This window comes from Euprymna scolopes, chromosome 3 (assembly GCF_053919585.1).
Source record: "Euprymna scolopes isolate OS-2025 chromosome 3, ASM5391958v1, whole genome shotgun sequence".
Classification (NCBI taxonomy): domain Eukaryota; kingdom Metazoa; phylum Mollusca; class Cephalopoda; order Sepiida; family Sepiolidae; genus Euprymna; species Euprymna scolopes.
The window spans coordinates 137,423,919-137,448,231 of record NC_136484.1 but is presented as its reverse complement, the minus strand read 5'-3'; the positions used below and the strand labels follow the sequence as shown (position 1 = coordinate 137,448,231).

At 32.0% G+C, this 24,313-nt stretch overlaps 1 protein-coding gene across 2 annotated transcripts in view; it reads left to right on the top strand.

The window, feature by feature from the left end:
* Positions 1-24,313, top strand: part of LOC145259143 (adenosine 3'-phospho 5'-phosphosulfate transporter 2-like) — a 151,878-nt gene that overhangs the window by 38,573 nt on the left and 88,992 nt on the right. For both annotated transcript variants that reach the window (XM_080116854.1, XM_080116845.1), the window contains exon 3: positions 1,387-1,508. In XM_080116854.1, the coding sequence (XP_079972980.1) occupies positions 1,387-1,508 (122 nt within the window). The remainder of the gene's footprint in view (positions 1-1,386; positions 1,509-24,313) is intronic.

Here is a 24,313-nt window from a genome sequence, read left to right as displayed (position 1 = left end):
AGAGGCCTTGGCAACAGATTTGATATACGTGTTCCATTTAAGATCAGGAGTAATGGTCAAGCCCAGAAGCTTGTCAAAACTTGAGGCCTCCTGAAGACGAGAGCCATTCATTTCAATTGATGACAAATGTGGATTAGAATGTTGATGATGTAAAGAGAGAAGCTTGGTTTTAGATGCATTAAAAGTAACCAGCCACTCCTTTCCCCATTGTACTACGTGCTCAAGATCAGAGGAGAGAGAATTGGAGAGAACTTGGTCGTTTACTGTCTTAGATGTGGTACCATAAACAACAAATGACAATTCAACGCAGAATTCGCAACATGTTAAAAAAACACCTGAATTCTAAAGACACACCGAGTACTTACATTCCAGTCTTAACCTATATTTTATCTGCCCACTTTTATAACAATGACATTTAATGTTGGAATGATTAATTGAATTGAAATAAATCAGAACTGCTTAGAGTATCAGAATAAGTATCAAAATAAAACATAATTGAGTCTAATTTTCAGTTCCAAAAACAATTCTTTTAATTATTTTTAACTTAAATTTTTTAATATTGTTTAAACAACCAGTAAAATTAAAATCTACAAATCATAGTAACATGATGCAAATTTATTTTACTCCTGTAAAAAAACAAAACAAAAACGAAAAAAGTGCATATTTATGCTGGGTAACCTTTAAAAAAAACGCAGCTGATTTACAAGGTTCTGAAAAATGCTGACAATTAAATAGAATATTTTTTACAGAAAAAATATTGACAAGCATCATTGATTAAAAATAAAATTAAAAGAAAGTATTTTAACTTTTTATATGAATTGTCCCATCCTTCAGCATTTGCAAATCTTATAAGAGCTGTTCAGTATGAAAAAAAAAACTTTAAGCATTTTTAAAGATTTGGATTAGAGTTGAATTAGGCATAAATAAATTAGTAGATTTAAAGATTTTACGGCTCTGTGCAAGAAAACACTTTGGCATCAATTCTTTTTAATTTTGAGATTCCATAATCTGTGAATTGGATGTAAAACAAAATTTTTAAAGATATAAAAAATGGATTGAGATGAAGATAGAATGCAATTAAGTCAAAGACTAATAAAAAAAAAAAAAATGATTCTTTGTTATTAATATTCTGAAAACCATTTGGAAGTTCAGTTTTTACATTTTTCTCCCAGATGAGATGCTAGTATACACTTTTCAGATTATGTGAAAGACAATGAAAATTTGCCAACATAAAAATGTTTAGGTGTATATATATATATATATATATATATATATATATATATATATAAATATATAAATGGAAGAAGTCGGCTGAACCTGAATTAAGAGAAATTTAATTAACTCAAATGTCCGTTATGATAAAAAGTTTTTTTTTTTTTTTTTCAGGAACTTATTTTCCGGTTGGATGGTTTTCGTCCATTTGGTTGGTACCTCACACTTTTACAATTTGCTTGGTACAGCATCTTTGGGGCTTTAGAGTCTCGAATAAAAAGCGAATCATCTCGCAAGTAAGCTATTTATACTTATTATATTTCAGAATCTTTGAGATAAGGATTGATACTTTGTATTATTTGGACTACTGTTCTCATCGTGGATGTTATTCTCACCATGTTTTGATTGCTGTAAACTTCCAATCTTCTGTAAATATGTCTTGTTGAACTCTGGAATTTATATGTTCAACTTGGGTTATCTGTATGGAATTTCAAACAGAACTCTTTATTTAATCCACTGTGATAGACTGTTCTCATTCTTTCAACCATGACTAGATAGATGGAATAATAGTCTACCTCCATAGATTAAACGAAAGGTTCCATTCCAAAAATTCTGTAAAGATTCCAGAGTTTAACAAAAGGCATCTGAAAAAAGATCAGAAGTTTCATCAGCCGAAACATTGAGATGAGAACAGTAGTCCAAATAATCCTATTTATACATTATATGATGCATAGGAATTGTCTGAAAATAATGGGATTGATTTCAGTTAATTTATTTCAATTTCCTTCAAATTAGTAATCCTCTGTAATTCTAATGTACATTCACATCCTTTTCTAACCCAAGTTTATGGACTTTTGAAAGTATGCTTCTAGAATGCATTGTCAACTCTACAAAACAAGCCTCCTTGTCGGTTCCTTTGGGCCTTGGAAAAAGAAGTCATATGCTGCAAGATCATGTGAATAGGGAGGGTATTTCAATAGAATTATACTCTTCTGTCAGATGCTCAATGCATTGTGAACAGATACAATGCCGTGATGAAACAGCCATGAATTATCCTACCACAACTTTTTTCTTATGCACTTGATTGAAGTAAATATTAATGGATCTTTTTGTAGACTTGTTGATTCAATATTTGACTATGCAACAAGAATTTGCTGTGAACCATGCCTTTATTGTGTTACATTCCACCCAACTCTAGGGAAAGCCCAACAGTATTTACCACAAACTGTTCAATCAAATCATTCTTCATGTTCAAATGCTCACGGTCCTAGCTGATCTTCGAATGACTGAGGACATTTCATCATTGATCGTCGCTGGAAGTAAAAGTAGGCACAACAAACAAAAAGAAAGATATTAAATTCGTACAATGACCCATTTATTTTCGGTTGGTGTTGCTTTTATCCTAACTAACAGCAAGGAGGATAAAGACTAGTGCTGCAGAAAGGTCTAAGCTCCTTAATTCATTTATTATTGATCCTTAAGTCATTTTTTAGCACATCTGTTAATGTCGAGTTTCTAACCAAGTCAGAACAAAACTCTATCACCCTCTCTTTTGGAGCCATGTAATATTTGCCAGATAATATTTTCCCACATTGAGTCAATATTCCCCTCAAGTACAGTGAGTTGATCTGTTCTGACTTTTTGGCTGATGCATTTCCTGTTATTCGCAAAAGCTTATTAACCTAACCTTAACTAAAATATACACAAACTAATCTATCCATCCAATATTTAACAATTAAAAACATGATCAATGTGATCTTGTTGTTTAACATTAATTGTCTAACTTTTTAGTTTGGTTATGATGGAGACTTCCACTGATATCTTTGCTGCTTAGTTTCAGAGTTGTCTACAAAAATCTATATTTCTTCTTTAGTAAAGAGTCTACAAGGCAATGTTTTATATGCAATTAATTTTATTTCTTCTGTCAAAAAATTATAATCAATATAATAATCGTTTTTTATGATGAGAAAATTTATAAATATTTAAAATCTTAAAAAGTGCAACAAAATGGCAATTACATTTTTATTAGTGCATAAGGCACATCTGATTAAGTGTAAATTAAACAGTTTTTTTTTTTTTTTTAAATTCTAGTATCTTCCTTTTTAAAGTTTAATATTAATAGTTTTCAGTAAAATAATTTTCCGGGTAAACATTTTGTTGAATATTTTATGGTGAGGCAGAAATCTTTTTTCAAGAAAATACCTAATGTTTTAAAATTATATTTATCAACAACATTAATAACAACAAAAATAATAAAATGATATTAATTAATAAAACATGCTCAGAATAACATGAAAAGTATCGTCACATAATGTAATAATTGTTTTATTATTCAATAATACAAAAAGTTTTTCTATTTTATTTTTTTTTGTTTCGTAATAACACAAGAAGTGTTAAAAAATAAAGTAATTTTTTTAATAAATATATTGTTTTTTTTTTTCATGTCTTGACTCCGTGACTGTGTTCCATTCAATTGCGTTACATAATTAACCATATACACTTCTGATAGTTTGATTTTTGCCAGACACTGATATTGGACATTACTTTAAAAAATATTCAAATTTATTTTCTTTTGACGGGGAAGGCTATTTTTTAAGACTATATCTACTTCAGTATTTTCTTTAAATTTCTATTTTTGAGTGATTATTGAGATTCCTGAGACGTGATACTCTCCTGTTGAACATTTGTTTTTGTTCTAAAGTAACACTCAACACTACTTTTTTTAAATAAATGCTTTAAAATAAGTTGAATCATTAAAAACTTACAAAGCTATGTAGAAAATGAACACTTAGAAAATCGGTTTTATATATTTTAAAACAGTAAACAAGTAAATATATTTAAAAAAAAATATTATGGGTGTGTAGTCTCTTTTAAAAACAATACCGCCTTCAAGAACGGTCCTAAGATGTGTTTCAATAATGGAGAGTTTTCCTACCTATCAAAAATGGATGAGTTTTCCTAAATTCTATGTTGCATCCAATTTATTATTAATTCTAAGCATAATTATCGTTAAGTTTAACTTTAAATTTAATACTGTCAGTGAGTAAAACATTGTTTCATCTTAAGATAAATTTATTTATTTATTATTATTAGCAGCAAAGTTTAGTATCTGTTCTGAGACTTCATCACCTTTTCTGTCCTTGTTTAGCGGAGGAGAAATCCTTGTTGACTTGTTGTTTTTCTTATTAAATAAACATTTTAAAATAAGTTAAACCACTAACAACTTAGCAAGCTAGGTAGAAAAATCGATTTTGCTCCTTTTAAAACAACAGTAAATAAGTATAATTATTTTTTTTTAAGTATTATGCAGTCTGTAGTCTTGTTTTTGAACTTAATAAATGCTTTAAAATAAGTTGAACCACTAACAACTTAGCCAGCTAGGTAGAAAACAAACACATAGAAAATCGACTTTACTTTTTTAAAAACAACAGTATTTAATTAAAAATATTCTTAAAAATATTAGGGGATGGGTAGTCTTTTTAAAAAAAATATCTTCTTCAAGAATGGTCATAAAATGTGCGTATGCATTTTTGGTACCACGCTATTTGTAAATAGTATTTTCATGTGCAATTCAAGTTTTCACAATATCTGTTTTTTATTCAATTATAAGGTGGAAGCACAGAATAGATATAAAACACCTTCTCTTCCCCATGTTAAGAATGGCTTTCAAAATAATAAAATTATTACTTCAGTACGGTACTAAAAATACATTAGTACCTAAAAGTTTACTTTGCAATGTTTTTATTTTTAAATCATAAAATAAAACATATAATCATTTTAAAACTTGATCCTGCTTTATTTTTTATTTGTTAAACAGGTGGTTAAAATTAAATTATAATTACATCCTTACATTTGGAATAATAGTGTGATTAAATTCTACCTATTTAAAGTTTGTGAAACGTATTGTTCATTTCAAAATGTAAACAAACTTCTGGTTAAATTAATCGATACTGGCATCGGACATGAAGAGTCCCTTTTTAAGAATTACATTGTTCAACTAGTATTTTCAAGTTAAATTCAAGTTTTACAATATCTTTTTGTTCATTAAATTGTATGGTGGAAGTACAAACAGCCGGGCAACACAAGAAGCTTTGATTAAAATGAAAAGATAGCATCAGTGACAATAAGCGATCAGTTAGTACGCGTAGGTGCAGCCATCAGCTATTGCGACAATAGAAAAGGTAGTATTAATAGTTGCTCAGTGTTTTGATAGAAAGGGTAGTATAAATAGTTGCAGTGGAAAAATCTTAAGAATCAAATCTGTAAAGTGTATTTTTCTTTTTAAATCGATATATCAAGATATATAAAATAATATCTCAAATAAATCAGAATAACATGAACATTATTATTATCACTATTCCAAAGGAATTCATTAAATATTTGGTGAAAAAATTAAAAATTTTTTTTTTTATGCGGTACCTACAGCTTCATTACTCATTAGTAGTTTGTAAAATTATTCATAAAAATAGATGACTTAAGTGCCATCAGTTGTAATCAAAACCAAAACTTATGAAAAATTCTTGGTAAAATTATTTATTACAAAATATGGAAGGTAATAACAATTAAATGACAGTCACTTGAAAAAAAAAAGATGTAAGTGTGACACACAAAATAACACATACACTATTGTATTAATATATAGATCCACTAGAACCATTGTTTTTAGAATTGATTAATGTGCTTTTTATGTTTTTTTTCGATTTCTTTTTATTTGTGGGCATGATTTCTTATCGGACACTTTATGAAAACATAACAAAAATAATTAGGTCTAGAAGGATTTCTCCTTCATTAAATTACACCAGAACTAATGGTTTTAGGATTAATTGTAATATTTCTTTGCAAATATTTTTTTTCATTACTTTCCTGTATTGGAGTGGGAGATTATGCTTTTTTGGAGGGGGTAGGCATTATGCAAATTTTTTGACATTAACTTACCTTCCTTTTTCACATTAATTTTGTTATAGATTTTTTTCTTTCTTTACATGGGCTACCAACCTAGCTATGTGAGTTTCTATTCCATGTCATTATCAATCACTTCACTTCATCAAAACGAAACTAACTTCTCTCAATCTATAAGAGTTTCTCCTTCATTGCAAAAACACCGGAACAAATGATTTCAGGATTGAATGAAATGTTTTTGTAAGCATTCTTTATTCATTACTTTCCTTTATTAGGGGTTGGTCATGCACATTTCTGTTTATTGTTCCACCCTTGCTTAAAATATTTCTATGTAAGGATGTATGTTTTTGTTTCCATTAATCAATCCTAAAAACAATAGTGCTGGTGTGCTTTGACGAACGAGAAATCCTTCAAGATAAGTTTTTTTTTTATTCTAGTAGAAGCACATTTTCTTATACATTAATTAACGTGCATTTGAACATTGCTTTCTATTAATGGGGACCTCATTTACCACTTCAGAAAACAAAATAAAATAAAATGACCTAATGTGCTACATAATTATAATTTCATTTATTTTTTAATGGGTGGAGTTCTTTCAACGAATCTGTTCTGGTTTTGTGCCATCTTTCCACCAGGCAATGCCAATACACGGGTCCTGCTAGTTTTCACAATAACATTGTAAAAAGAAATATGTTCTAATAGTAAAATCTATATAATTATAAAACTCAGATGAGTTTGCTTGCTTATGAGTTTAAACCGTCCATCTGGTTTCTGACTTCTGGTTTAAAAAACTTGTCTGCTTACCTATTTCATGGCCACTCTGTCTTAAGTCCGATATTAAAAGCCACTGCTGCAATTCCAAGCCTACACAAGGTCAACAATATTTTTTTGTTTTAACATATTTTAACATGTTTTCCTTACAAATAAATGTAATTTAACCCCTTTGAGTTAAAAAAAAAAAACTGATTTAAATATAAATATACAACTATAATCATATTTATAACCATATTTACTGATTTTAGAAGTGCTCCTGTGGATTTTTTTTTTTTTTTTTTTTTTTTTTTTTCAGGGTCCGTGCTTAAAAAGATGTTTTCTCTTCAAGAAGTAGGGGAGGTAGAGACTTGGTTTTAGTAGTGCTTTTATTACTGCCTCCTTAATTTAAAAAAAATGTTTTCTCAAAACAATAAAAACAATATAATCTCAAAATCACTTTTTATATTGAACATTTTTCATCTTGCCCTTTAAGGGCCAACGAGTAGACTAATATTTTACAACACTTAAAGATAAACAATTTAATTGACATTAGTCGTCCACTATTTTGGATGAGAAACTGCAAAATTACCAGTAAGGTTTGTGAAACTTAAATTTATTTATTACTTTTTAATTGATTGTTTTAAATAAACTATTGATTTTTACTTTTTCAAATTTTTATAAATCGTGTTTATTAATATTTACATACACACACATTTCTTAAGTGTTGAGACATTGTTGAACAGAGTGCAGTCTCGATACTAAGTAACAAAGATGGCGGTTTAAGAATCAAATGCGGTTTGTGACATAGCCAACGGCGAACTGATTGAATCCAAAATTCGACAATTTTTATAATAACTTTGGAACATTTTCATTAGTTGGTTACCACAACCGGTGGTTATAAAAACGATTGTCGAAATCATTGGTGTCATACCCCCAATAGGAGTTAAAAACATTTTATACACCTCCTTTTTTGATATAATGGAAAAATCCTTTTGGATTCGATTTTGGTTTGACTTGAGAAAAAGAAAGAAAAATAAATAAATGAATAAATAAAGATAAACAAATAAATGAACAAATAAAAATAAACTAATAAAATAATTGTGTTTTTTTTTTTTTTTTGGAGGGGGGAATTTGTCTTTATTCTCATTGGTCAAAAAGAATTATTAATATATTGGTATAATGTGTGCAAAAAGAAGCCATTTTTAAAAATTTAATGTATCATTGAATTTTACACATCTAACCCTTTTTATGGCATTTTGGGCTGGAAAGTAGATTAAATATGCTGGACTGTTTTTATCGTAACCTTCAAAGATACCTTTTTCGCTTTTAGTATTTAGTTTACTGGTATTTTCTATAAATGCAAAATAATCAGAACCAAATAGATGCATTCTGTTCATTTTGGGTTTTACACTGCAAAACGCTTCATACGGTGTTTTGCCTAGTCTTTTATTGAATGATCTATTTCTGATATATGCTGCTGCCATTAAAGCGTACGTCCAAAAACTATGCACTAATTTCGATTCGATAAGTAGACATCTTGTCATCTCAAATAGGGTTCGCCATTCTCTTTCAGCGGTGCCATTTTGGAAGGCGGAATACGGCGCAGATTTCTCATGTTTAATATGGTGGTTAATTTTTTTTTTTTGACGTGGAGGTCACCACTTATCAAGGCCCGGAAGCCACTCAGGGATAAGGGTTATTGCGTGTACAGTAAATCATTATTATTGGATATTTGATAGGGTGTCTTACTTAAGAGAGCGGTTTGTCAGGAATTTGTTTATGTTGGACTTGAAGACATCCAAGTTGTAGTCAGGTGGTAAACAGGCAAACGGAAGAGAGTTCCATAGTTGTTCACTACTAAGAAAGAAGCTCTGCTCATGGAATCTACGTTTGGATTTAGGCACAGATAAAGAGTGGGGAAAATTAATGACAGTAGTTTCAGCTAGACGGGTGTTTTTTGTGAAAGATTGTTTTGGGAGATCATCGATGTAGATCAGGAAGAGAGTTGGGCCCAGGATGGACACCTGAGGGACTCCAGCATTAATACTGTGGGCCTCTGATTTCTGCCCATCGACCACTACTCTTATGAACCTATCGGAGAGAAATGATTTAATAATTGAGAAAACATTTCCAGTGATACCGTAGCTGGAAATCTTGTGAAGTAGGCCCTTATGCCATACCTTATCGAAGGCCTTCGATATGTCAAAAGCAATTGCCCTGGAAAGGAAGCCTTTGTAAAGAGATTCACTAATCCTATGAGATATAACTGTTAGCACATTGGCTGCAGTTCTTGCGGAGCGGAAACCATATTGCATGTCACTAAGAAGGTTGTTTCTACTGAGATGGTTGACTACTTCTTTATTTAATATGGATTCCAACAACTTACTCATGACACACAGTCTGTACTGAGAGGGAGATGACTTATCACCTGAATTCTTAAATACAGGGCATACTGATGAGGTTTTCCAGGGTGTTGGAAAGCACTTCTCCTTAAGGCAATGCTTAAACAATTTTGTAAGTATGGGGGCAAGTTCTGGTTGAAGCTTTTTCAACATTATAACTGGAATGCCGTCAGGGCCAGTTGCTTTACTGGAATCAAGGTTCTTGATTAGCTTGACGACCTCATGCACAGATATTTGTATGTTGCATAGCGTGTTGTCTGTTATAGGTGGAAATACAGGGAGTTGATGGCCTTCGTCGCTTAGGGTAGAATTAGCAAAGTTCTTGGCAAATAGTCTGGCCTTGTCTGATGCTGACGAGATGACCTCGGGTCCATTGATGATAGTTGGGATAGAATGCATGCTTCTGTTCAGGATCCTGTTTACTATTTGCCAAAACTGGTGGGAGCCAAGCCGCTGCTCAGCTACTTTGGATTTAACGGACTGAGCATATAGTGCTCTTGCATTTTTTATTACTCTTTTACAGTGGTTGCTGGCAGTCCTGAAAGCAGCTTTAGTCACAGTGCATCTATTACATTGGTAGCTATGGAAAAAGTGATTTCTGTGCGCGATGGCAGCAGCACATTCTGGGGAGAACTATGGCTGGCTGTTAGGTTTTTGTTGGAATTTTTTGGATGGTATGAATCGGTCTATACCTACAATTAACCATTCGGTCAGGTCTGATACTATAGAGGACATATCCTTTTTAAACATGGAATGGAGAGGTAGATCAGATATGAATGTACGGAAGCTATCCCAGTCAGCCATAGAGTATCGATATACAGTACAGTGAAGAGGTACGTCTGAAGACTCGTTACATTTCATTTTTATCTTAACTGATACAACGGAGTGGTCAGAGGATCCCAGAGGAGATAGAACGGAACATGAACATAGCTCAGGAGAAGTTGTGAGAAAAAGGTCTAGAAGGCTTGCATACTGACTGGTAGTATCTGGCACACGGGTGGGTTCATGAACAATCTGAGTGAGGTCATAGGAAATGGCAAAATCATGACAGAACCTCCCCTCGTCATCAGTCTTACTTGAGTGGGTCAGCCATTCCACATCATGGACATTAAAGTCACCGCAAACGTGAACGTTAGCTAAAGGATGAGTAGACAGTATGTGGTCAATTTTCTCAGATATACCCTTAAAGATAGTAACCCCACTGTTGTGGGGGCGATAGAGGGCAGATATAAATGCAGTGGTGTAAGCACATATAAGGTAAATTAAGGTCTTCTCTGGAGATATCCCTACCACATGGAAAGCCATCTTTAATGTAGGCACACACTCCATGCCCATGGCGATCTTGGGGGTCAGATTTAGATGTTAAGTTAGAGTATCCTTTAATTATGAACTCATCTCGGGAAGTGGTTGGCCCTATGCCAGTTTCACTTAGAAAGAATATGTCCGGTTTCGTCTCTTGTATTTGTGTTTCAACCTCTGGAAGGTTGGAATGTAGACTCCTGATGTTAGAGAAGGAGACATGGTAGTAGGGGTCTATGTTAGAGGATGAGGTTCTAGGTTTATTCATGTTTTTTTTCTGGAGATTTGTCATGTTGAGGTTTGGTATTTGTGGAAGAGGTTGATAGACTTGGTTGGAGCAGGACAGAGAGGGAAAGTAAATAGAAGTTCAAAGTCTTTACTAGTAAATTCAATCCCATTGTTTGAGCGAATACATTTTACCGAGCCATACGAGGCAATATCAACTAAATATTTCTTAGTGGCGAGGATAGTGCCAGATTTGTTTTTTTTTTTAGAAAATAAACTATAATTAAACTGGGAAAATCATCAATAAAGTTCAAAAGTACCTTAGATTATTTCTCCCCATCGGGCTGATCGGACCTGCTAAATCACAGTGTGCACAAATGACAGAATTTTCGTGGCCTTTCTGTTTGGCATTCTGCTTATATATTTTGTCATTTTCCCCTGTGCACACATATCACAATTTGGGGGATCGTCTGAAGGTATTATTTTCATGCCTTCGACTACATTTGGTAATTTTTTAATATCAGCTGTATTGCAGTGTCCTAGAATTTTATGCCAGGTTTCCAAGTCATGACTGGCAGTTTTTGAGAGAACCATACTTTTTAAATAATATAGTCAGCCAGTTTCTTTTATGTCAAATACAGTTCCATTGGGGTATATCAATTCTGACTTGTTTTGGCCAAACTTTATATTTGCGCCTTGTTTATGGCAGCTTGCACAGAAAATGTCTTGCTTAAATGTAGGTATGAACAGAGCGTTTTTTAGAATACAGTTACAGATTTCGCCTTTATTATTTTTTAGGGATATTTTTCATCGCCTCTTTTCAAGACTATATCATTTATTTGACTACCGTCGGCAAGTTCGACAAAATGACTTTGTGGATTAAAGTTTGAATCGAAATTAATAAAATCAGATTCCTTGGTGATAACGTGTGCTGTAGCACCACAGTCTACAAGGAGATTTTTACCGTTTGTGGTATTGTCAAAGTTACATGTGAATAGAAATGTATGTTCTTCCTCAAAGTTCTCAACGTTTTTTATGGAGTCCATTTTAGAGCATTTATATTGACATTGGAAACTTTTGTGGTTGGGTCGTCCACAATTATAGCAGATAATTTTATTCTTTTTCTTGGGAAAATTACTTTTGGGGAAAACGTGGCGGTGAGGTACGTAATTTGGTGGTATCTGTTTTTGAGAAGCATTTTTGAACTTCATAATATTGCTGGAGTTATTATTGTCCACAAGCATACGATTAGTCTCTTCGTAACTGCACAATGCCACTTTAAATTCACTGAAATTTATGGGTTTGTCTTTTTGCGTTATAACAGTTGTAAATGGTTTAAAATCAACTGGAAGTCCCTTGAGAGTCCTTGATATCAACAAGCTATCACTTATTATTTCACCTGAGAGTTTTAAGGCATTGGCGGTTGTTTCTGCCCTTATAACGTAGTGTGTAATAGTTTCATCCTCGCTACGTTTCAGAGATGTTAGTTCTGTATATAGTGATATAATTTTCGGTTTCCCTCTTAATATGTTCAATGCTTTCCGTCCGTCATCCAAGGCGTCTCTTATAATCAGAGAAAGACTTCTATTGTCTATATCTAAGCATTGAATCAGTTCTGCAAAAAACAGTCGTGTTCTTTTCGAGAAATTCAGGGTTGTTAGGATTCTCTGTTGGAGATTTTATCACTTTGTGTAGTTTTATCATTTTGTGTAGTTTTCAAATCCTTAGATACCCCAGAAATTTTACCTGTCACAATTCGAATTTAGATTCTGATTCGTCAAAGAAAAGACGATGGCTGGGGGCATAACCTGTTAAGTGTTGAGACATTATGTTGAACAGAGTGCAGTCTCGATACTGAGTGTGAAGTAACAAAGATGGCGGCTTAAGAATCAAATGCGGTTCGTGACATAGCCAACGGCGAACTGATTGAATCCAAAATTCGACAATTTTTATAATAACTTTGGAACATTTTCATTAGTTGGTTACCACAACCGGTGGTTATAAAAACGATTGGCAGAATCATTGGTGTCATACCCCCAATAGGAGTCAAAAACATTTTACAACACTTAAAAATAGACAATTTAATTGGTATTAGTCGTCCACTATTTTGGATGGGAAACTACAAAATTACCAGTAAGGTTTGTGAAACTTAAATTTATTTGTTACTTTTTAATTGATTGTTTTAAATAAACTATTGATTTTTACTTTTTAAAATTTTATAGATCATGTTTATTAATATTTACATACACACACATTAATGTACCAGTAATCATAGGAGCAATCAGGCTCATTAAAAAAGAATTTAAAAAACTATCTGGTGAATATACCTGGTGAGATATACACGAGATACAAACAATTGTGCTTAAAATGACATTTAGAATCCTAAAGAGATTTATTAATTGGAGTTTAAAATAGTGATTGGATGTCTGGCACCTGGTAAAAGCAAATGATAAGAAAATTGAAGAAAGAAAAAAGTGTATGATATTTGATCAAATAATTTTATGAAGACATTTATTAAAATGAAGCAATATCCTCCCACTCTGAAAAAACAATGTATTTTTAGTTTTTTGTGTATAGAGCTTTTTCATATATATTGTAAAATTAGCCAGCAATTGCAATGAATATCTAAAAAGAAGTTAGTTGTTGGTTTTAAGCTGAGCAAACTTGATTATGCTTGAGTACACAAATGCTTTCCTCAAATTGCCATTTACTTAAAATGCCATGTTGACATTGTCCCAAATATATTCACTGTTTTATTAGCTTTAAAATCTATACAGAATATAATTTTTCTCCTTATAAGCAATCCTGTCATGTGCAGGTTTTTAAGTGCTATTTTCTCTTCTCTTTCTCTCCCCATCACCCAATTTTGTCTTACTGCCCTACATCATTTATCTGCCTGTCTCATTATTCTGCATCCATTTATCTATTTACTTGTTTTACCTATCAGACGTTGTCTAGGAGACTTTTTTAGTTTCATTGTTTTGCGTTTTACTTTTTTTTAAAGCTTTTTAATTATTTAGACTACTGTTCTTATTTTGATTGTTATTTTCACAATGTTTTGACTGATGTAATCTTCCACCGGTTTCAGATGTATCAGATTGGCAAGAAAGTTCTTGCAGTTTTTAATTTTTAAATTCTGATGAACATATCTCGATTCAAACAAAAATTTATTAGTTGAAATATGCACCATCATAATCAGCACGCTTTTGCTAATACAAAAGAAGTGTATTTATGCCAGTAACGTAAAAATCTTATATTTATGTGGCGATGAAATTGCTGAAGGCGTTTTTCATATCGCTTAGGCTTTTGAAGGATTTTTATGCAGAAAGTTGTTGAGATGCTTGAAAAAGTAGTAGTTGGTAGATGAGAAGTTTGGAGAGTATGGTGGATAAGGCTGAGTTTTGTAGCTCAATTCGTTCAACTTCTGCAGAGCCAGTTTAGCAACATGCAGTCGGGCATTTTTGTGAATGAGAATTGGGCCTTTTTTGTTGACTAATACTGAGTATTGTTGTTGAAGTTTCTGATGCGTTTCATTTCGTTTGTTGACAGTACTTTTCCACTATAATGGTTTTGCCTCTATTCAAAAACTAATGGATGAAACCGGTCGCAGACTATCAAACAATCAGCATGACCTTCTTTTGGTGCAACTCTGGCTTTGGGAAGTATCGTGGAGATTTCTCAGTGAGCTGAGTGCCTCTGGTTGTTGTAAAGAACTTACTTTTCATCACGAGTCACAACCCGGTTGAGAAACGAGTCATTCTTGTTGCATAAAAGAAGAGAAGATGACACTTCATAACAATGTTTCTTTTAGTTGTTGTTCAATTCGTGAGGCACCCATTTATCAAGATTTTCATAAACGCTTAGTTCAGAAACCACTAATGAATTAGACGTAATATATACGACAATTTCCAACCACTTGAGAGAGATTTTTACAATCTCTTTTTTCCAATCTCTCTCAAGTGGTTGGAAATTGTTGTATATATTACGTCTAATTCAGAAGCAGAATTTCTTAAACCACCATTGTGCTGTGCATTCATTAGTGGTTTCTGAACTAAGTGCTTTGTTGATATTGTGAGCTGTTTTTTTTTTTTTTTTTGGCCTAGCTTGAATTGAAATAAGAAAATTATGGAAATTTGCATTTTTTCCATGTTATATTCAACATTCTGAAAAGAAGACATAATTGTTTTAAAATGATAGTTATTTAAATTAGATAGAATGAAAAATGGTCTTAAAATGATCTATAAAGTAAAGATATTATAATGAAAACTTATTTGAAAAATACACCATGAAATTAAAATGAAAAATTCTTAGCAACCTAATATCTTGCTAAATATATGCATATATAATATGGGAATCTGCACAGAATTTTAAATGGAACTCTTTATTTAATCCATGGATAGCATGCTCTCATTCTGTCAGCCATGATTGTGTAGAAGTCTTTAAGTAATTTGCAGTTGTATTCACCTGCACTGAGGATTGAACCGTCAACCTCCAGAAGATTGTCACTAGGAACTGAATTGAACCTAGTTGTTGTTGTTTTTTTTGTTTTTTTGTTTTTTTTATACTTATGTTCACCCCTAACAAGGCATATCACCACTTGGATATAAGGGGCTAATATTTAGGACCATGCCTAGGAAAAACTTATCTGTTATGTCATGGATCCAAATAAAGTGAATCATCAATTCTCATATTGCATTTCTGAATTTTTTAGATGAATATTGGTTATTCATGTTTGGATTTTTTGAATTACTGTTTTCATCTTGAGTATCATTTTCATGTTTTGGTCGCAAAGATCCATAATGTAGTGGTTAGAGTACTTGAAAACATTCACTCATAAAAGTTACCTTCTTCTGAAGTTTGAAGATTCAATCCGAAGTGTGGGCGAATATACAATTGCAAATTACTTAGGAATTCTACCCAGTTATGGCTGACTGAATGAGGGCATGTTATTCCTGTAAATTAAATAAAGAATTCCATTAAAAATTTCATGCAAATTCTCGAGTTTGATTAGAAAGATTTCCAAGTTCGACAAGATAAGGTTAGAGGTTACATTGACCAAAACATTGTGAAAATAACATTCAAGATAAGAACAGTAGTTCAAATAATTAAAGAATTCAGAAACATAATGCTTTTTTTCCTCCTCCGAATTCTTTTTTCTTTTAAATAATTAAAATTTGAAAGTTAAATGTAATTTTTGGTCATTAAATAATAATTGTCATCAGTTTGATGTCTGTTTTACTTGCAGGCATGTGTTGAACTGCGTTTAAAAATTAATCTCCAAATTAACGTATTTCTGGCTAGGTTTTTATTTATTTCTCTTTCTCTTTAATCCATTTTTATCACTCTCATCCATTCTTTCAAGTTGACAATACCAACAAAGTCTCCTGTTTTTTTTGTTTTTTTTTATACACACATCTTCCTATGTTGTTTAAACTTAACCTTCCCCCAAAGTCATCAGGTCAGGTAATCTTTACAACTTGGATTACACATCCATCATATCATTCTCATATAATATCTCTCCATGCAATACATCTTTTCAACCATCACTGGTCAGGTTACAATTCCATAAATCATCACATTGCGGACACATGTGATAGGTTCTTTCCTTGGTCAACACTGGTAACACTGTGTAGGTTAATAATGGCAGAAGTTTCTTGAACTTCATCCACTCCTAGCTCTTTCAAGCACCAGCTCTTTCTTGTGTTGCAATGGTATCACTAAGGAAAGAAAACTTCTGAACAACTTCATCACCGAAATATAATTTCTCCACGTCTGAGTTCTCATCCATCTTCATTGTCTTACAGTTCTTGCACACAAACTGATTATCTGTCTGTGTACCTTTAATTCCATAACATTAGGGGAAAACGAATGTACACATATGCAAATGATGGTCGAAACCTCAGAAAATGATCTTTAGTCTTTAGTGCAATGAGGACGAAAATAGATGTAACATTTAATGCAACCAAGATTAAGTTTCATTCCTTTAATAATTACAAGAAACCTTTTCAACTGCCGATTGGTATGATTAATAACACTACTTGAGAGCTTATCATTCAAACTCCTTGACTTAAGATTCACAGGAAAGCATTATTTTGAACAAATACATTGAAAACCTTGCCAGGCTGCTGCAAAGAAGGCAGGCTCTCTCTTCAGTGCTAGAAAAGTACTCACATCTGACAGTATCATGCATTACTATGCATGGACGAATAGTGACATCTGGATTGGTGGATCTACCACTAGTCTTTCCCTCTTAGGGTTCAAAAAGGGGTCTCCAATCTAATAGGTCACACACTCTCAACCAAGTTCTAATTCCATCTCATTGCCGAAATGTTGCATCCTTGTGTTGTGCCTGTTTTACAAGTACTTTTATGGAATATACTTTGACAAATTTGTAGCACTTCTGCCCTCTTGACGTACATATCCCTGACTAACCTGACAAGCAGCAAATTCCTACCCCTTCACTGTAGAGATCCCCAGATGCCTAATAGTTTCTTCCCTTAAATTGCTAGACTTTTGAATTCGTTCCTGTCTCCTACTTCCCTGACTGTACTAACAGGCAGAAATTTAAATGTAATGTGAACAGACATCTCACTGCTCGACTCCCTACATAGTTTCCCTGTAGACATGGCCGCAAATAGTAGCCCCTTATGTTCAAGTGGCAATATGCTTTGTTAATAACAATAAAAAAAGGAATTCCACTGCATTTGAATCAAATTTTAATAGAAGTTATTTTAAATTTTGCTTTAGTTTTTATTTCTGAAATTATTACATTTAAATAGTTTCCAGAACTTGCAATCTTTTAATACATGAGGATTTTTGAACAGTTTAAATGGTTCCAAACTCATTTAAAATTAATGCATATTTTTTAAAAAAATTATTGAATAAATAAAAAAAAAAAAGCTAAATTGTTTACAAAGAAATGGAAATGCATTTTAGTGGATTTAATTTTGTAATTAAATTATTAAAAAAAATATGATTTTTAACATTTTATTTTATTCTATTTCATTTTAGATTTCAATAATCCATTAATTACATTTTTGAGATAAGGATTGATTATTTGTATTATTCAAATTATTTTGTTTTTTATTCATCCGTTTCTCATTTTGAGTGTCATTTTCACAACGTTTTGGTTGATGTAACCTCAAACCTTCTTCAGGTGTATCTTGTCGAACTCTGGAATCTTTCTGTTGAACTCTAATCTTCATGAAATTTCGAATGGAACTCTTTAATTTACGAGGGTAACATGCCCTCATTCAGTCAACCATGATTGGGTAGAATTCCGAAGTAATTCGCAATTGTATTTTTTAAGTGTCATCTGGATTGAATCTTCAACCTCCAAAAGAGTAACTTTATGACTGAATTTTCCAAGTACTTTATCCACTATGCCATGGATCCTTGTGGACAATTTTAGTAGGAATTTTAGAAGCCTTAAAACTATTTTGTTTCTAGATGTACAATCTTACTACTTAGTCATCCACATACGTTGTATCACAACTCATCAGTATAGATAGACTAGCACCTTTCCCTAGCCATGAATTGAACCTACAACCAATGTGTTGATAGTCGGCAGTTTTACCCACTGGCCCATGGTTGTGCTTGTAAATGACCTCAACAAATGTTCATTTAAATAAACACTCGTCCACCGTTTTTATATATATTTATGTGATGTTTTTTTTTTTTTTTAAAATTATCTTTCACCTTTTATTTATACCAATCCTTTAATTTATGAAGCTCAATGTAATTACAGAGCATATAACAAATAAATGAAAAAAGCATGTATTCCAAATTTCAAGATGTTGACCATCTTACAATTTATTCCTTTAAGTATGTTGGCATGTACAATTCTTGACAGCAACTGTTTTGTAGTGCATTTAATTATATCAATCATTTAATCTATTGATATAATAATTAAATGAATGATTTTGTTCTATAAATTTAGAATATAAGCTTTTGTCATTTATTTGTTATATTTACGTGGATGTTGGAGGTTACATCAACCGAAACGTTTTGAAACTAACACTCAAGATGAGAACAGTAGTAGTATGGACAATCCAAATAATTCATTAATTTTAATAAAAATTTTCTAAGTCACATAGTGGGGAGAAATACAGCTACACAAGAAGTGGTAAGATAATTTCATTAATATAAAAATTAGTGGATAGTACTTTTTATTTTATTTTTTATTTTTAAATAAAAAAGGTGGGGATGTATGTAGAGTAAAAAACAAACCTTGGATTTACTTTTGACATTCTCATAACTTTTGCTTCCTGTCTATTTTGTTCTTTAGTCCCCGCGTTCATTTTTTTTAGAATATCAGGTATTTGCATGAAAATTCATTTGGAGTAGCAAACTCATGAGGCAACTTACCTAGTTTAGTCATATTCTTTGACAAATTCATCAGAGACCTTATCAATTTGGTTTCAAAGCAATGTTGTAACTAATTTGCATATTTATTTTTCTTACAAATACATTAGTTCGGATCTCCTAGCAAGTACATATAGACGATTTCATAGTATTAATCTTTTTCCAGCCGTACCTCATCATAGGGATGGATGGAAAAGCTTGAAAAAGACGTCTGTTCAATTCAACATTCAACACCTAAGAAAAAGCATCTATATGGTTGCTTTACCACATCAACTTCTTGTCATGATGGCTTAAGTTCTATTTTTAAATTTCTAATGAAAAACTCATTTTTTTTTTCTTTTAACCTAACTTTTAGAATTCTGTATCTCTTTATTTTAACATATCTATGCACAAATATGGTTACACTAGCAAGGCCACCCGACATTGCTCGGGACCGTATAACACAATTAGAAAAATTTTAAACATGCCTGTTATTCTTAGGATAGAGGAAGTTTTTATGTCTATGTACCATTTGCCATCTTGAGCAAAAGAATATTTTACCTACACTAGGATGGCTATTACACAACATATGTATGGAATAATTATACCTTCTCTAGAACAGGAAATTTATAGACCGTATGTGGAAAAAAAAGATTTCCTTACCTAGGGCGAGTAATGTACAACACATATTTAAACTAATTTACATAATTTTCTGTTGTGCTAAATTTTCTGTATGTCATAGGTAAGAGTTTGTTTGTTTTTACATCAGAGTGCTATAGTGAAGAAGCACCTGATTTCTTATATGAATTCCATATTCTCAAATATATTATGATTTTCGATTTTGATAACTTATGTCTGTCACAGGTAAGAATTTCTTTGTTTTTCATATGGGTACTATACTGTACAAGTACCTTTTTTCTTATTTAAAAATGAAAGAACTCGATACTTTTAAGTAATTTTCTGTTGTGTTAAATTTTCTGTGCGTCTAGAGTAAGAATTTGTTTTTTCTTCTGGGTTCTATAGTGAAGAAGCACCTTATTTCTCATTTAAAAATCCTGCTACTCAAATATATAATGTGATTTTCGGTTTTAATAATTTTTGTGCGCGTCACAGATAGGATTTTCTTTGTTTTTTCACATGGGTACTATACTGCACAAGCACCTTATTTCTTGGGTAGGATAATGTACAAGTACCTTATTTCTTGAATATAGATAAAACTACTTGACGATTTTACATGATTTTCTGTTGTGTGAACTTTTCTGTATGTCACAGATGAGTTTGTTTTTACATTAGAGTGCTATATTAAAGAAGTACCATATTTCTTATATAAATGTCATGTTGCTCGAATATATTACATGATTTTCAGTTTTAATTACTTTTATGTATATTACAGGTAAGATTTTCTTTGTTTTTCAGATGGGTACTATATTGTACAAGTACCTTATTTCTTGGGTAGGATACTGTACAAATATCTTATTTCTAATTTAAAAATGAAAGAACTCTATATGTTTATGAACATGAAATTATTTATATACACACATGTTCACATACACACACTTTCTCACTGACAAAACTGGTAAACTAATTTATACATACCTATAATATCTAATGAAGTCATACATATGCATACTGACGACAGCTGAAATAGACATCTCTGCACAACTTCTGCTTACACACTAAGCAACTCCTTCACATGGAGAGTTCCTTGGACACTCTGGACTCTCATTATTAATTCTTTATTTCTGATTGTCTTAACAAGTTGTCAACAAAACGATTTATTTTTGTATTGATAGACTTTGTTATTTTTGCTTTTGATATTGCCTTTCCCTTGTACAAAAAGTTATAAGTGTCGGCATTCATTTTTTTTTTTTTTTTTGCATGGACATATTTGGTATGCCAAAAAAGCCGAAAATCAATTTACTCTTTTTCATTTCACTAAAGTGTAAGTTCTCATAAATCAAGTGCCCCCTTCCTGGGGCTAACTCTTGATCTCTATATGACATAAATATTCAACTGTTCTATTAATCTTTCCCTTTATCTGTCAAATGTTAAGTTAATAAAAATTAAAAACAATTTTTCTCTTCTGAATTAACCAGTTAGTTATGTTATATCTTTTTTGTAGTTTCCTGGTCTTGCCAGATTTCAGGACAAGAATTCATCTAGTCTGGTAGAGTATCCAGCTGAGTGCTCTTACTTGAGGCAACATTTATAGAACATATATCATGCCTCATATGAGTCAGTATGTAGCCATGCCGACAGAATCTGATTTAGGCTTTGAATTAGTAGTGGGACAATTCCAAAATTTTTCCCCGATTCCGATCCAATTACTGATTCTGTTTTAAATTTCTGATTTGGATTCTATTCTGATTCTTTTAATATTTATAAATATTTAATTACAGGGTTTTTTTGGGTTTTTTTTTCGTTGTTTTTTTCGTAAATTTTCAAATTATTACATAAATCCCTGGGTAATTTCCAGATATATTTTTTCTCAAATGTTTTCCTTGTAATGTATTGCAAATTGAAAGACAAAAGGTTTATTTTGATTTTAAACAAAGCCAAATTGTATCAGTTCGTCGTTAGTGTACAACATGCTACTTGAAAGTTTTCATAAACAGTTGAAAATAGTCAACGATTGGTAGGTAAAATAAGAAAACGATGCAAGAACAAAATACTAACAACGCCCCCCCCCCGCCCCCTTTACGAACGGATTTCTAAATAGTAATGTTACTATTTAGAAAACCATTTTTAACATGAAGAGGGCGTTGGGCTTCGTTAACTAATATGTGCCTTCCTTCTATGAATGTTTAAATTTTATTTTAATTATATAAATTTGGTGGGTTATTAAATTGATTTGGTTTGCTGTAAAAAAACAAAACAAAAACAAGATGTAAATAATAACAACTAGCGGGACCTGTGGAAATATATTGATGTTGGTATTCATGGTGTAAATAGAGATGCTTTGATATTATTGTAATTTTTTTTGCTAAAACTGCAAAAGTATTTACCTAAGCTAGCAAGGATGCCTGGCATAGCCAGGTCGTTAAGTATGCTTAAATATGATATTTTAATTCTTGCAGATTTTGTATATATTATTATAGAGTTAATGTTCTATCGATTTTTATATATTATAAAGTTGCGATTTCAAAAAAAAACAAAATATCCATATGACTTTGGTGTATCAGTTTGAGTTCCTTCAGCTGTAATGGAAATCGAAACCAAAATTACGAAGAATTCTTGATAAAATTATTTATTAAAAAAAAATGGATCACTGGAGTATCATCAGCTATAATCGAAATCGAAACCAAAACTTATGAAGAATTCTTGGTAAAATTATTCATAAGAAAATAAATGACTTGAGTGCCATTAGCTATAATCAAAACCAAAATCAAAACTTATGAAGAATTCTTGGTAAAATTATTTATTATAAGAAATAGGAATCCATAATTAAACACTAGTCACTCGGATGTAAATGTGACACACAAAATCAATAACACACATGCTATCGTATTAATATATAGTATTGTTAAGTCATAAAAACCATGCTCCTTTCCTACTAATAACCCTAAGTACAGGTGGCAATAAGAAAAATATAGCAATTACATGTGATTTTATGATTTTGCTGATCGGCCTTAGAATTAGTGGTGAAAATTACTTAACTGCTTAAAAAGTTATAATGTACCAAAATGGGATCAGTTTACATTATATTTATATGCACAACTGAACCCCCATTCTAAATTCTAAAATAACGTCTTAGTGTGCTCACACATAATCGCCTAAAAAAAAAAAATAGAATCTCATGTTTTGGGTATTTTAAATGTAAATGAAAGTTTTATTTTTTTAAGTTAACAAACTTCTCAAAGTTTGCTCTTCTAAAGTTTTGATAAACTTGTGAGATTTTCATCTATATTTTCACTTGTATCAAAACCAAACAAAATATAAGGAAACATGAAATATTTTAAAGAATGCGGTGATCAGACAAAACCAGCACCAGGAAAAAAAATTCCAAGCATGTTAAATTTGTGATATTTTTTTAATTTTTTAATTTTTTTTTTTTATTACATTTTCAGCCCAGACAAGGCAAATTGACACTTTGGTGTAGGGGGCTACTATCAGGGGCAACAACTACTGGGGTACTATGTAGGGATTTGGGCAGCAAGATGTCGGTTCACGTTACACTTGAACTTCTGCACGTCAGTACTGTTGGGGAAGCAGGGACCTGGAATGGAATTCCAAAGTCTAGCGGTTCTGGGGAAGAAACTATTGGAGTAGAAAGATCTTTTACATCTAGGGATCTCTACAGTGTGAGGGTGGGATTTAGCAGTCTGTCGGGTTTGCCGAGGGTGTTTACGTCGTGGGGGCACAAGTGCTTGCAGTTCGTCAGAGCATTCTTCATTAAAATACTTGTCGAACAGGCAGAGGGATGCAACATTTCGTCGAGGGGACAGAGGCTGAAGCTTAGATGGCAGATTTATAACTTATTCTGTTGCCCTTCTCAGTCTTATGTTGTAAAGGAACAACTTCTAATAAAAAAATAGCAATTTGTGCTTGTTTCATTTTTTATTTAAAAATTTTAAATAATCGGCTAGGAATCTGAAATTAGGCTATAATTTTTCCGATACCCCAAAAAGTTCTGATTTTTCCGATTCCGATTAATCATCCCAACACTACTTTGAATGTTTTTTAAATATTTGGTCAGAGTTTGTGTGTAGGGAAGAAGTATCCTCATGCCAAGTTGTCCTGACAAACCCCCATACAATGAGACCTTAGACACTTGAGTACAGTATCTGTAAGAATTAAAATTCTCTTATTTTATTTTTTTATCATTTTGTTCTAGCTGGGGATGGGTTATCCTACCGATGCCAGGCATTCACCCACTATCTCAAACATTCCAAGTGAGAGATCTTTTTAAGATTCTGTCCTTTTAAGTGTCACTTTTAACTTGCACATAGCTCACTGGGTATATTTGCCAGATAGTTTTTGAAATACTCTTTCATAAGTCTGGTTGCTCCTGTGATTGCTGGAATAATGGAGATTTTTCTAAGATTCCAGTTACTTTTCATGTTGTACATAAAATCTTGGTATTTTATTATCTTTTCTCGGTTCTGTTTAACCCAGCGTCATTAAAAGACACTAACTTTTAAGGTTGTTTCTTTGTCTTTCTTGTCTCATATCACTGTGCT